At 37.4% G+C, this 15,477-nt stretch overlaps 1 protein-coding gene across 1 annotated transcript in view; it reads right to left on the minus strand.

The window, feature by feature from the left end:
• The window catches only part of CPE (carboxypeptidase E), a 117,923-nt gene that overhangs the window by 20,781 nt on the left and 81,665 nt on the right, over positions 1–15,477 (minus strand). Inside the window, exons 4-5 of the mRNA XM_021698790.2 lie at positions 6,915–7,032; positions 5,034–5,216 (exon numbers count right to left, since the gene is read on the minus strand). Coding sequence (XP_021554465.1) covers positions 5,034–5,216; positions 6,915–7,032 — 301 coding nt within the window. The remainder of the gene's footprint in view (positions 1–5,033; positions 5,217–6,914; positions 7,033–15,477) is intronic.

Below are 15,477 nucleotides of genomic sequence, written 5' to 3' on the forward strand. Positions count from 1 at the left end.
GCATTACCCTGATACCAAAGCCAGAAAAGGACATTACAAGAAAAGAAAACTACAGGCCAATATCCCTGATGAATACAGTTGCAAAAATTCTCAACAAAATACTAGCAAACTGAATTCAACAACACATTGAAAGGATCATACAGAATGATCAAGAAGACTGTATATTTGGGATATAAAGATGATTCAACATATGCAAATCAACAAATGTGATACACCACATTGATAAAATGAAAGATAAAAATCACAATCATCTTGGGGCGCCTGGGTGGCTCAGTCGTTAAGCGTCTGCCTTCAGCTCAGGTCATGATCCCAGGGTCCTGGGATCGAGCCCCGCATCGGGCTGTCTGCTCAGCAGTGAGTCCACTTCTCCCTCTCCCACTCCCCCTGCTTGTGTTTCCTCTCTTGCTGTGTTTCTCTGTCAAATAAATAAATAAAATCTTTAAAAAAAAAAAATCACAATCATCTCAAAAATTGCATAAAAAGATTTTGACAAAATTCAACATCTTTTCATGATAAAAACTCAACAAATTGGATGTAAAAGGAATGTACCACAACATAATAAATGCTATATATGGCAAGCCCACAGCTAATATCATTAACGGTGAAAGGCTGAAAGTTTTTCTCTAACATCAGGAACAAGAAAAGGGTGCCCACTCTCACCACTCCTATTCAACATAGTATTAGAACTCCTAGTCAAAACAATCAGGCAAGAAAAAGAAATAAGACATCCAAATTGGAGAAAATGAAGTAAAACTGTCTTTGTTTGCAGATGATAAGATCTTATACATAGGAAGTCCTAAAGATTGCACCGAAAAACTCTTGGAACCAATAAATAAATTCATTAAAGTTGCAGGCTGCAAAAACAACATACAAAAATCAGTTGCATTTCTATAACTAACAATGAGCTATCCAAAAAACGAAGAAAACAATCCCATTTACAACAGTATCAAAAGTAATAAAATACTCAGGAATAAATTTAACCAAGGAGGTGAAAGATCTATAAACTGAACACTATAAGACATTGATGAAAGAAACTGAAGAAGACACAAATGGAAAGATGTCCTGTGTTCATAGATCAGAATTAATATTATTAAAATGTCCATACTACTCAAAATGATCTACAGATTCAATGCAATCCCTATCAAAATTCCAATGGCATTCTTTAAAGACAGAAAAAAATTCTAAAATTAAATGGAACCACAAAAGACACCAAACAGCCAAAGCAATCGAGAAATAAGAATAAAGCTGGAGATATTACACTTTCTGACTTCAGTCTATACTATAAAGCTATAGTAATCAAAATGGTATGATACTGGCATAAAAACAGACACACAGATCAAAAGTCCAGAATTAAGAGCCCAGATATAAATCCTGGCACACACAGTTAACTAATATTTGACAAGGGAACTGAGAATATTCAATGGGAAAAGGCTAATCTCTTTAGTGAAAGGTATTGGAAAACTGGATATCCACGCACAAATGAAAGACACTGGAATGTTATTTTACACCATACACAAAAATTAACTCAAAATGGATTGAAAAAGTAAATGTAAGACCTGAAATCATAAAGCCCCTAGAAGAAAACAGGGCAGGGACGCCTGGGTGGCTCAGTCATTAAGCGTCTGCCTTCGGCTCAGGTCATGATCCCAGGGTCCTGGGATCGAGCCCCGCACTGGGCTCCCTGCTCAGTGGGAAGCCAGCTTCTCCCTCTCCCACTCCCCCTGCTTGTGTTCCCTCTCTCACTGTGCCTCTCTCTGTCAAATAAATAAAATCTTAAAAAAAAAAAAAAGAATGAAAACATAGGGGAAAAACCTCCCTGTCTTTGGTCTTGGCAACAGCTTTTGGATATGGCAACAAAACACAAGCAAAAAAAGCAAAAATAAACAAGCAGGACTACATCAAACTAAAAATAAAAACTTCAGTACAGAAAAAGAAACAGTCAAAAAAAAATGAAAAGACAATCAATCTATAGAATGGGAGAAAATATTTGCAAACTATCCGATGAGGGGTTAATATAAAAAATATACAAGGAACTCATACAACTCAATAGCAAAGAAACAAATAATCCAATTAAAAATGGACAAAGAACCTGACTACACATTTTTCCAAAGAAGACATAGAGATGACCAACTGACATATAAGAAGATGCTCAACATCACTAATCATCCGGGAAATGCAAATCAAAGCCACAATGAGACATCTCACCTCATACCTGTTAGAATGGCTATTATCAAAAAGATAAGAGATAATAAGTGCTGGCAAAAATGCAAAGAGAACTTTTGTGCACTGTTGGTGAGAATGTAAATTGGTATATTCACTATTGGAAAAGGTAGGTTCAGAGGTTCCCAAAAGAATTAAAAATAGAACTACCATATGATCTAGCAATCCTAATTCTGGGTATATATCCAAAGAAAATGAAATCATTATCTAGAAGAGATAGATATCTGCACTCCCATGTTCACTGCAGCATTATTCACAGTAGCCAAGACATGGAAACAACCTAAGTGTCCATGGACAGATGAATGGATAAAGAAAATGTGGTATATATAAACAATGGAATATCATTCAGCCATAAAAATTAAGGAAATCCTGCCATTTGCAATAACATGGATGGACCCTGAAGGCATTATGCTAAGTGAAATAATTCAGACAGAGAAAGACAAATACTGAATGATCTCACTCATATACGAAATTTTAAAAAGCCAGCTTATAACTGCTTGTTATAAGATGAGTAAGTTCTGGGGAGCTAATATACAGCATGGTGACTATAGTTAACAATACTGTATAATATATTTGAAAGCTGCTGAGAGAGTAAATATTAAATGTCCTCACCACAAAAAAAAAAAAAAGAAAAATGGTAATTATGTCAAGTGATGGATGTCTTAGCTAACCTTATTAGGTAATCATTTATGCAATACATAAAGAAATAAATCACATCATACACCTTAGACTTACATGATGTTATATGCAATTATATGTCCATTAATCTGGGGAAAATAAAATTTTTAAATAATAATAATTTTTTTTAAAAAGACAATAGGGTCAAACCCTCAACCCTTACTGGGCTACTAAAGAAATGTGCATCCCTCTGAACCTACCTCTCTATCAGGGAAGAGCTTGGACAGTCATATAAGATGGTCTGACATACTATTTTGTTCTTTAAGTTGAACCAATAGCACAGTAGATTCCTAAGGGCTTGGGAGTCTTAATAACATACTACATACTAATTTAACATTCACTGAGTATCTACTACATACGAGGCATAATAAGAACACTGCAAACTGTACCAAGAGAGAAGATTCTGCATCCAGAACAATTTTACTTTGAACCTGATTCAAGCTAGTAGTGAATGCTATTGGTACCCACAGAATTGCTTCACCGAGCCAGGGGGTCCATCCCCAAATTGCTGTTTGAGTGTTGGCTGTTAAGAGCTCAGAGCTGACTGCTGTTTTCTAGGAGAGCGGCTGATAGAAACCACCTAGCTTGGGAGGTTACTCCCTCCTATCTCTCATTCCAAAACCCTCTTGGCAATCCCCAACCAAAGACTGACTTATATGAAGCCACCAAAGGTTGGTCCCCTTCCCCTAGCCTCAGGGCAGGATAATCCTGCCTGTGATTTAGACTTGAGGCCTTTCTCCCAATAGCTCAGGCTGAGGTTATGGCTGTCCCTGTGACCACATCCTTGTTCACCTCGATCCCCCTCCCTACCCTGCTTCCCTCACTTCCATACAGGGTTTTTCCTAAAGGGCACTTCCTCAATAAATTACAAGCAACCAAATCCCTATCTCAGGCTCTGCTTCTAGAAAACATGGACCTAGGACACTGATTTCATTCACTATCTAGAGAGCTAAAGAAAGTGAAAGCTTTCTTTGATTATTGTGGTTCATACTCACTAAGATTAATATTATTATTATTATTATTGTCATTATTTTACAGATATACATCTCTTGGTATTCTGTAGACAATACACTGTTTGTCTATAAATGTAATTCCAAAGGAATCATTAAAGTTTTTATAAAAATTGAATTATGAAATTACTTCCCATCTGACATATTCGACATAGTCTAAATCCTAAATCTGACTTTATTTCTCAGGCTATAGGGGGACAAAAGTGCTAAATCTGATCTGGCCTGATGCAAAATATAAGTTAAAACAAAACAAACATATATCAGAAAGAAAAATATCAGGAAGGATATTTTTCTCAGGGCATAATTCAATAAAAGAAGCATATTAAACAAACCCAAACCCTATAATTCGCTAGTGCTGCTACTGCCCTAATTCTCTTGCATTTCCAGGTGGGTCATAGAAAATCGTTCTTGGGCAAAGAGGGTGGAAAAAAAACAAACAAAACATATCAGTATCTTTACATTTCATTCTTCATCCTGGATAGAGTGAGTATTACACAACTGTTGATGGTCCGACTAACCATGAAAATAAGAGTTCTATAAAGTCTACGTGGGGCAAAGGGAGTCGGGATTGCTGCCCTGGTCACCTAGAAGATGCTTCCTCCAGCGAACGTGCTGCCTGTGAGCTTTTCCCTTTTCCAACCCCATAAAAGGTGAAGAGCTTCATGATCTAATAGTGCTTATTACAGTAGTGAATATAAACTAATATTCCACATCAAATAGTCCCCATTATCCCATCATTTAAAAGAAAAATAAAAGGTATATGGACCAAGATACACTGCCCTCTAATATATACATTTGACTATAGTAAAAGCTTAACTAACATAATATATATAATAAGGAAGCTATCTTAAGTAGGATATTTCACAATATTCGATTTGTGTCTTTCCCATGGACGTCTTTAGTTCATTTCTCATATGTCTTCAATTAGCATCTTGATTTTTTAAGAATCAGCAAAAACAAAACTATACATAGCAACCATTCATGCAGAAAACTAATTTTAATGGATGAACCATAGATTTCGTCTATTTCTTAATGTTTGAGGAGGACTGAAAGCTCTCTACATCTAAATGGTAACTATAAATAATTCACCGAAGCACCGAAGCACAAAGCGAAACGGAAACTCACCACCAGGTACACTGTACCAAGCAGCACCATTGGTTGTTCCATCTACAAAGCTGCTGTCGTCATCATTCTTGCGACACGGTGGCCGATTGGGGTCAGACATGGGTGGGTTAAAAGAGGAGTACGCCCGAGCCAAGCTTTGGAAAATGGCATCATCTGGGCAGGAGCTATATTCATGAGCACTACCTAGAAAATAAACCCACAAGGTTAAAGAAATTAATATAGACCAAAGAGCATTGCGTGTTTTTGAAAGAGTGGTTCAGTGTTGTCTCTTGCTGACCTATTTTTTTTTTAAGATTTTATTTATTTGACAGCGAGAGAGAGCAGCCGAGGGAGAGGTAGAAGCAGACTTCCCGCTGAGCAGGGAGCCCCATGCGGGACTCCATCCCAGGACTCCGGGATCATGACCTCAGCCGAAAGCCACGCTTAACCGACTGAGCTACCCAGGTGCCCTCTTGCTGATTTTTTTTTTTTAAGATTTTATTTATTTATTTGACAGAGAGAGAGAGAGCGCGCACAAGCAGGGCGAGTGGCAGGCAGAGGCAGAGGGAGAAGCAGGCTCCCCGCAGAGCCGGGGGAGCCTGATATGGGACTCGATCCTAGGACTCAGGGATCACGACCTGAGCAGAAGGCAGTCGCTTAACCAACTGAGCCACCCGGGCGCCCTGATTTTTTTTTTTTTTTTTTTTTTTTTAAGCAACATCACAATGGGAAAGGAGTGATGGTCTAAGTGCTCAACAATTACACTTAGTGTTTAAGTTATATACCATTCTGTTCCACACCACAATGTAGAAATTGGGTAGAAAGGACATTCTACTTATGCACTGAAAGCTTCATGAGAAAAGGTGATAAACTCGTGGTAAACTTGATCTGAGAAAACAGAAAGGAGATTTCCATTGTTAAAATTTTTAATTTAAAAAATGTGACCTCTGGGTGCACACTCTATCTCTATCTCTCTCTCACTCCCTCTCTCAAGTAAATAAATAAAATCTTTAAAATAATAATAATAAAATAAAAAATGTAACCTCATAGCCACCATGAATCATTCTCACACATACTTTTCAGTATTTGAGTTTTAAAGTTTAAAAAAATCTCCCATGTGTAATATAAAAAGAAATAATATATATTTTGATACACTGTGTCTTCATATATGATAAAATATGCCAGGCTTTTAAATTTCCCAGCTATTGACAAACTACAAAATCTATAAATTTTAATGTTTCACCAAAGACTCTCTCCAAGGCTCAAAGTTTCCCATATCTAAAATTATCATCGTGTGCTTGCAAAGAATGAATTCTTCAAAGACCCTTGAGAACCCATCCATAGCAGGAAATTTCTTGGAGTGACAAAAAGTTAAGTTGAAAATAACTATCTGACTAAAGCTTGCTGTGCCTGAAATTTAACTAAAACTAATTTGAGAAAGTCAAAGCACCACTTTCCCCTCCCTGACACCACTAGAAACAGTTCCAAATGCAAAAGCGTGAGTGTATGGTAAGACGCGGAGAGATCCACATGGGCCCTGATCAAGCTGCAAAAAGACTGCTTTCATTTTTAAGCCATTGTACACAAACCTGTATCATTTCCATTATCTCTCGATTCTATCAGGGTTCAAGAGTGACCCAAGTTCATGACCTCTGTTTTCTCCCTTTCTCTTGCATTCTGTCAAGATCACGGTCCTCTTCAACTAAACTTATTAAAAAGTTACAGTCCTTTTCTGCCAAATATTTATACGAATGCCACATGAAATAAACATACGTCCTTCTACAGGCAAAATCACTTAATGGCCAGTTCCTTAAAAGAATGGTCCATATAGAAATCATCCTATAAACCCTCATAAAATGATTGTAAACCTTGAACCATTAGAGAAGCAGAAGGAACACCTACCACTCCGCGTCTCGTCATAGGGGTAATTGGCCACAAGGTCTCCTCCATGGAGATTGGCAGAGAGCACGAAAGGAATATCCATAATCCAATGAATGACTGCCTTAGTCTCAGGAGCAAGCTGTATTAAAGATTAGAGGGTAGAAGGATTATACATTTGGTTACCATTGGTGGGATCCCTCAATAGGAAAGACATAAAAAAGGAAAAACAACAACAGTAATCGAAAGCTGGTCATAGGTCATCTTTCAAGTGCTTTGTGGTGGTTGTCATAAAAATAAAAAAGCTTCCAGTAAGAGCAGCATTTCCATCTCTACCTTTCCCACTTATAATAAAACATATTTCAGTAGTGTTAGAATTTCCTTAAAAGTTTTACTTTTGTTAGCTGCCAGCTTTTTTCTCTTTTTTGTTTTTGTTTTTAGCTTTTTTCTCTTTGAAACTTGAAAACCATCATGCAAATCACTGACAAATTCTAGGACACTTCCATCTGATCTTTGTTAATAATAGCTAAGAGTAAGACAAAGAGAAAAGAAAATAGTTGGACTGAAGAACAAGATTCTTTCTCTACGGTGGTTAAACTCTAGAAATGTATGATAGATTTTATTTCTTTTATTACTAATTATTATTGTTTATTATTTTTTTTTATTGCTTACTATTTTTCCAATTCCCTCCAACTACCTCTGACACTGTTCCTATAAAAAAAATATTAAATTGGGTCTCTTTCAAAACTCACTGTAAAATATCAGCTTACTTTGGGAAAAGCATCTTAAACAAAAGTGGAAGTTTCAGAAATTCATGTTGCCTTAATTTAATGACTCACAGCCCCTCTTATCCTGGTAGCAAAATAAAAGAGGAAAGAAATTTATACAAAAGAATTAACCTGGAGCCAGACACGTGTTTCATATGATGAGTTTTTAATAGTAACTGGGAAGACTCTCAAACTCCCAAGTACCTCCTTGATTAAAAAAAAACAAAAAAAAATTCCTGGAGATGTGATCCATACTTTCTTTGGGACAGAAAATCTAACAGCATCAGTAGGATTTGATGGCTGCAAGACCTTGTATTTCTGTATCTCTGTTCAGTTCATGAATGAGCTTCACAACATCCCCATTGGATAGGCAAAGATATTCAACCCCTTTCACTGGGAAGAATCTAGGGGTTAGGTGTGTTAATAACATGTCCAAGTTCACACAGCTAAGAATTGAAATCCAGTCTATAAAACTATAAAGCCCACGTTTTTGTCAGTATTGATATATAGTTTGATACTTTAACGTATCAAAATTACCCTATTTTTCATGTAGGCAACTTATAATCATGAAAAAGTGTGATTTAGAATAAGGTGCTGTTTTTATTATTTATTTGATTGGTTTATCTCATTCTCCCTATAAAAATGTTTATTGTAGAAAATGTAAAGGAGACAAACAAAAAGAAAGAAGGTTAAAATGACCCATAATTTTACCATCTAAAGATACAAACTGCTAACATTTACATGTATCTTTCTCAGTCTTTACCAATGCACTTATGTAATTTTTTAAATGTGATAATTTATGTATAATTTTGTATATGACCTGTTTTGTTTGACAATGGGTAACAAACACTTTTGCTTGTCATTGAATAACCTTCTAAGTTACTATGTTAATGGATGAATAGTATCCAATATATGGATATATCATTCTTAAACATGAACAAAATAATAGCTAATATTTATTAAACACTTTCTGTGTGACACATTGAAGTCTCACATCCACCCTATGAGATAGGGACTACACGTACTCCTCGTTTTACAGATGAGTAAACTGAGACACAGAGGAGTTAGGCAATAGCATGAGTCCAATCAGTTGTGAGTGGCAGAGCCTGGACTCAAGCCCCAGAGCATGAACACCAGCACTAACAATCTCCAGTTTGTGGGAGGGGTTGGGGAGAAGGGGGACATATTGGTCTGAGGGTACAAACTTTCAGTTATAAGATGAATAAGCTCTGGGGATCTAATGCACAGCATGGTGACTTAATAATACTGTACTGTCTACTTGAAATTTGTTAAGATAGCTCATAAGCATTCTCATCACGAAAGAAAACTAAGGTAGCTATGTGAGGTGATGGATATGTTAATTTGCTTGATTGTGATAATCATTTCATAATGTATACATATATCAAATCATCATATCGTATACCCAATTTTTATTTGTCAATTATACTTCAGTAGAGCTGGGGGATAGGATCTCCAATTGTTGCGTGTTGAGTTGTTCACTATAGAAAAAAATTGTATAAACACCCTTGTAACTACTCTTTTTTCAGATCTATACTTTCCTTAGGGAAATTTTCCTAGAAATGGAATGACTTAACCAAAAGCTAAGCACAGTTTTTAATTTTATAAAATGTATTACAAATTGCCTCTCTATAAAATACAGCAATAGTATATTAAGCCTGCCATTTCTCATCATTCTTACCAACATAGGATATGTGGTGTTTTTTAAATCTTTCACTTTGATACATGACAAATTAGATTTTTTGTAAATGTGCATTCTTTGATACACAAATAAAACTGGAACCATTTCTATATGTTTAGTAACCATTTATGTTTATTCTTTGGTGACATATTTATACATGGTTTAGCTGATTTTTCTATTGAAATGTTGATCTCTTACTAATTTGCAAGAGTTGTTTATTCAGTAAAAACACTAACCTTCTATATTATAGATATTTTCTGAGTTTGTCATTTGTCTCTCAAATTCAGTTTTTTTCAAATTTAATAATAATACTTAAAATACAAAATATTAAAATATTTATGTTTTCAAATTTCTGATCTTTTTTTAATTGTCTCTTCCTTTGCTTTTGCATTTTATTCGTTCATTCAATAACTAGCAAGTGGCCACCATGTGCCAATTTTTCTATATGAGGGATTGAGAAAGTTCTATCCCTTTCCGAAAATTATATATTTACCGAAGTTTTCTTTTTGAAGGCTCATAGTTTTTATAGATTTTATGTTGATCTATGCTGATATTTGTGAGATGGATTAATCTCAATTTCATTTATTGAATTACCCTGTCTTTCCACAGTGATCTGAAAAACTCCCTTACTATACACTAAATTCTTATAAATTCTTACTTAAATTTGTTTCTAGAATTCAAATTAATTTAAATTAAATCCAGTTTAAGTTTTGATTTAAATCAACCATAAAATAACTAATACAGAACATCTAATCAAAAACAATCTTTAGGGGCTCCTGGGTGGCTCAGTCGTTAAGCGTCTGCCTTCGGCTCAGGTCATGATCCCAGGGTCTTGGGATCGAGCCCCACATCGGGCTACCTGCTCAGCAGGAAGCCTGCTTCTCCCTCTCCCACTCCCCCTGCTTGTGTTCCTGCTCTCGCTATGTCTCTCTGTGAAATAAATAAATAAAATCTTCAAAAAAAAATATTTAATCCAAAAAATGCATATGCTCTTGTTTGCAATGAATTTATGGTTTATTAGGCTCAACTGCTCAAAAAATGGCAATAATATTATGTGATATGAGTTTAACACATTCTTTTATATTCTGTTCCAAGTTTTCTTCGTAGTACTGAATTTCTTTCCAATCCTCTTCCTTGTACATCCCCTTCATTTCTCCTATTTGCTCAAACCCAGTGATTGGTACTGACAAACATTTCAAGGAGTTCAAAAGAGACAGAAATCCCTGTGGTTTGGAGAATCGTGGGAGACTTTAGGAAGGAGGTGGAACTCCACTATGCCTTGGAGGGAGAAAGGCAGGTAGGCTTTGGATAGGAGGAAAAGAGAGTAGTAAAAAAAAAAAGAAAAAAAAGAAAAAGAAAAGAGGAGAGTATGTAAGGGGTAAAAGCAAGCAAGGACTGCCTGGGGTAAAGGACTGGTTTGAGTGGGAGCTCAGGAGGCAAAGCCCTACAGTGGCAGACTGTACTTTTGGATTTCTTATTCACCTGAAAGGGTTCAAAACAGTGTGCATGGTATGCTTCCATATATTTATAGATTGATACGTGCATAAAAAATAATTCTAGGGGCGCCTGGGTGGCTCAGTTGGTTAAGCGACTGCCTTCAGCTCAGGTCATGATCCCAGGGTCCTGGGATCGAGTCCCGCATCGGGCTCCCTGCTCTGGGGGGAGCCTGCTTCTCCCTCTCCCACTCCCCCTGCTTGTGTTCCCTCTCTCGCTGTGTCTCTCTCTGTCAAATAAATAAATAAAATCTTTTAAAAAAAATGAATAATTCTAAAGAATACATACCAAGATGTGAATGGTGATCATTTAAGACTATAGGGTAATGGGTTCTTTTTCTCTTCATTTATATTTACTTTATCTTTTTGTTCATAATAACATACTAATTTTTAACATTTTTTAAAGAAACTTTTTTGGAACAAATATAACATACAGTCCTGAATACACAAAGTCATATTTGGCTATTAGGTTTAGCCTATTGCTAATTCTGATACATACACTATTGCTAATGTTACCAATATGTTCAAAAGCAAGCGAGTAAATTCCACAATTTGACAAATTAAACTCAGTTTGTCTCCATCTACTAATAGAATTTTTTAGGCTGACTAAATGCTGAGATCCCCTGGGTACTGTAATTATATATTTAAGTAATCCATAGAGAAGCCTCTGGAACATCTCTAAGATTGAGCCCCAAGAGAATCTAGAACCAATTATGACTATCTTTAAAATTTCCATTTAAAGACTAAGTATAGCTTAAATGTTATGCTCTATAATTAGATGGCTTTGACTCTTAAAATACACTAAAGCTATATTTATTTCCCTTTCTTCATGACTCTAGCCATTAGAGATAAGTATACAATTATTAAAATTGTTTGATTTATTTTAATTCACTCCGTTTTCAAGCAATCCAGGTCCAGGCTCATGTACTGAGCCCAGATAACAGTGGAGGTGACCAGGCCAAATTGCTCAAGAACAGATGAGAAAAGACAGCAGGAAGAACTCCACAGCAACAGAGAGCTTTTGTTCAGAGGTTCAGAAGAACAAGGAAAGCATCTGGAACACGTGGTAAAAATGCAGATGCCTTTTCATCACCCATTCCCACAGCATACACACCCCAGACTTCCTGAATCAGCATTCATAAAAGTGTGCCTTTTTAACCCCAAATTCCTACAAAACTTGAAATTTAAAAACCACTATAAGGACAGATTGGAGGTGGCCAGAAGCAGTGTTGGGGGGCAGGGGAGATGGGGAGGGAAATGGGTAAAGGTGGTCAAAAGGTATACACTTCATTATAAAAGAAGTCATAGGGATGTGATGTACAAATGGTGACTATAGTTAATAATACTGTATTCTATATTTGAAGTTACTAAGAAAGTAGGCCTTAAATGTTCTATTACAAGAAAAATATTACAACTATGTATGGTGACTGATGGTAACTAGACTTATGGTGGTATATATCATTTCACAATATATACAAATACCAAATCATTATGCTGTACACCTGAAACTAATAGTATGTTATATGTCAATTATGTCTCAATAAAAATAAAACAAACATAGAAGCTACAATAAGGGATATAGATACTGAGAAGGGGGAGTAAGAAAAGGCGAGATGTGTGATAACATTCACAAAATGCCTACTACATGTCTCCTACCGGGCAACGTCTAAATACGGTCTCAGTCTTAATGACAAAGATGGAAAAAAGGAGAAGATGAACCAGTTATGAATAATACCATCCCCGAATTATTAGGCAGGTTTACTGAAGATTTAGTCTAATGTAAACAAACCTTGCTTCTGTTCCAGAAAAGAGACTAAATTTTCATTTTTATGTATTTCCCTTTAATTTACCTTTACCCAGAAAAAGTATTGGCATTGAGATACTTTTAATAAAAGCTCTAATTTTGAGGGGCACCTGGGTGGCTCAGTCGGTTAAGCAGCGGAATCTTGATTTTGTCTCAGGTCATGATCTCAGGGTCCTGGGATCAAGCCCTGCCTCAGGCTCCCTGCTCAGTTGGGAGCCTGCTTGAGATTCTCTTCCTCCCTCTCCCTCGGCCCCTCCCCGCACTTGCTCACTCACACGCTCTCTCTCTCTCTAAAATATATAAATAAATACTAAAAAAAGTTCTATTTTTTTTAAGTACCATGAGCATATATCTTTTAAATAAGTATTGCTTACACTAGAAATAAGAAAACACCTAACACCGCGATTCTGCAAATATTACACAGGTTCTGTTGGGGAAGAGGAAGGTCTTGCTGATGGAAAGTGTATTGCACTGCACAAAGGTTGCCTATCAGATATCCTAAGGACATGAGTTTATTTCACAGATTCTTCTACACAAGGTGGCAGGCATTACTTGTCCCATTTCTCGGATTTAATGAAGACAGCGCAGGCAGCTTAATGTAAGCAATGGGGAGAGTCTGCCGGCTGATAGCAGCACTAGGCTTCCACAGTGGTTTTCCATTTCTGCCTTACCGTTCACAACTTATCACACAGGACTGCCCTCTTTTTGCCTCTGGTAAAAAAAAAAAAAAAGACAGTCCTCTGTTTTCCAACTCTCATCCAAGAAAGATGGACCAGGGGCTGAGAAACTGCAAATGTATCTGTGACTCAGAAGCAGGAATGTTTAAGTGACTCACTTATCAGATTCTACTAGAATCCTCAGCCCCTAGCAGCCCTTTTCTGAGACCAGTTTCCACTTGCAAGCTTAGCTTAAGTTTCTGAAATGAATCCTAAATATAGGCAGGAAAGTTATAGGAACTTTACAGCAATAATCCAGGACCCTCCCTATCTCCTGGATCCTCTATCTAGCGCCCAACCGCATGATGAATGCTTGTCTGGAACTCCAGCTGTGGATTTTCAGGTACTGTGATTTGCTTGTCAGGCTGGATTGCATTCGTTCCTAACAGGTTTTCAGCCTACTATGTGTCAGACTCAAATATAAGCCATAATTCTTGCAACCAAAAGATTGAAATCTAGAATTAAAAAGGAAAATAGCTATATAAATAATTATAACAAATACAATGCTCTCTATAGCTATAAGCACCATACTGGAAGTATTTCTAAAGAATGTAAGGGAAGCTTAACTGGACCCATCTGGAAGAGCAGAAGGCTTCACAGAGGAGGTGACATGGAAGGAAAGGAAAGAGCATTCTAGAAGGTTGGAACAATGCATACAAAGATATAAAATTATTAGAAAATACTTTGCTTAGGGAGCAAAAAGGAATTGGTGGACCAGAGTCCATGGAATATCAGAGCCAGATCAAGGAGTGGGTCAGCCAGCAGCTGCCAGGGGCCAAGGGAAACTTGAAAGGCCGTGGCACTATAATAAAATGGAGAAATTGTACTTTCCACGTTCTCACTTAGGAAAGGTACAAAAAGGAGTTGATGAACCAGAGCAGAATTGCCTGGAAAAACACAAGAGGAATGGAGAGCTGCCAACCCCAGTTCTTCTCCACCTTCCCTCCGCAATGGGCTCTACCTCCCTCCAAGTAATTGAAAACAATGTTCAAACAGTATTGGTTTGAAGGAGCATCAAACGTTTAGTGGATATGTCAATGCACCCATCTAACTCTGAGGTACATAACACAGAGTCCTGAGAAATTTTGCTGAAACGGTAATAATAGTTACAGGTCCTGACTTCAAGCACTTTATAGATCCTAACTCACTCAGTCCTTATAACCACCCAAGGGGGTAGCTACTATTATCATCTCCATATTTCAGTGGAAGAAGCAGAAGCACAAAGTGGTTAGATAACTTTGCAAAACTCATGCATCAAATATGGAGCCAGGCTATGAAGAGGTGGCTGCCCCAGAGTCCCCAGACTAAGACTAAACCATCACACAATTCTGACATACTGAGTTTTTACTTTATCCTCTGGACGGTGGGGAGCTGGCAATGAAGCAATAATTTGTGTATGAAGATCACTCTGGAGGAATTCGAGAAGATTGAACAGGGTTGGGAGGGGCTGAACCCAAAACAAGAAGAGGGGACTGCTGTACTCATCAGAGCAAGAGCCAATGGGGGCCTCAACCAAGCAGTGGAATGAGTTTGCAGTTGAGAGACTGAAGAAGTGTTAGGGCCCTCAGATCACTGAGATCCGCCAACTGATTGCTGGTGGCGGGGACAGTAATGGAACAGTCAAGGCTTTGATGATAGGGTAAATGAGAAAACACTGTTTTCTTACAGAAAATGTTTGGCTTCGAGGCCCTGCGTGTCGCCAGATGAAGGGACTCAGTGAGCAAGTAAAGTAGAGAAAGAACTCCACAGGAGATCGGGAACTAGAGAAATGGATATGTAGGGAAAGAGAAAAGAATAGCAGAAGGCATTTTGAAGGCCAGCACTTAGCCAAGGTAGGGGAAGCTGAGCAGTAACTGGAAAGGCAGTAGAAGGAGCAGGAGAAAGTGGAGTTGTGCAAAGCAAAGAAAGAAAAGGTTCTGGAAAAGAAGAAAAAGATCAACAGTGTGAAATGCTGTGATGTGCTGATACAGGGCCTCTGAAAGGGCCATAAAGACTTTCAAAGACACTCACAACTGGGTTCCTTCCTCCTATCCCCTCCCCCACTTCCGATCCCAAAGACACTCACAACTGGGTTCCTTCCTCCTATCCCCTCCCCCACTTCCGATCCC

This window comes from Neomonachus schauinslandi, chromosome 2 (assembly GCF_002201575.2).
Source record: "Neomonachus schauinslandi chromosome 2, ASM220157v2, whole genome shotgun sequence".
Classification (NCBI taxonomy): Eukaryota; Metazoa; Chordata; class Mammalia; order Carnivora; family Phocidae; genus Neomonachus; species Neomonachus schauinslandi.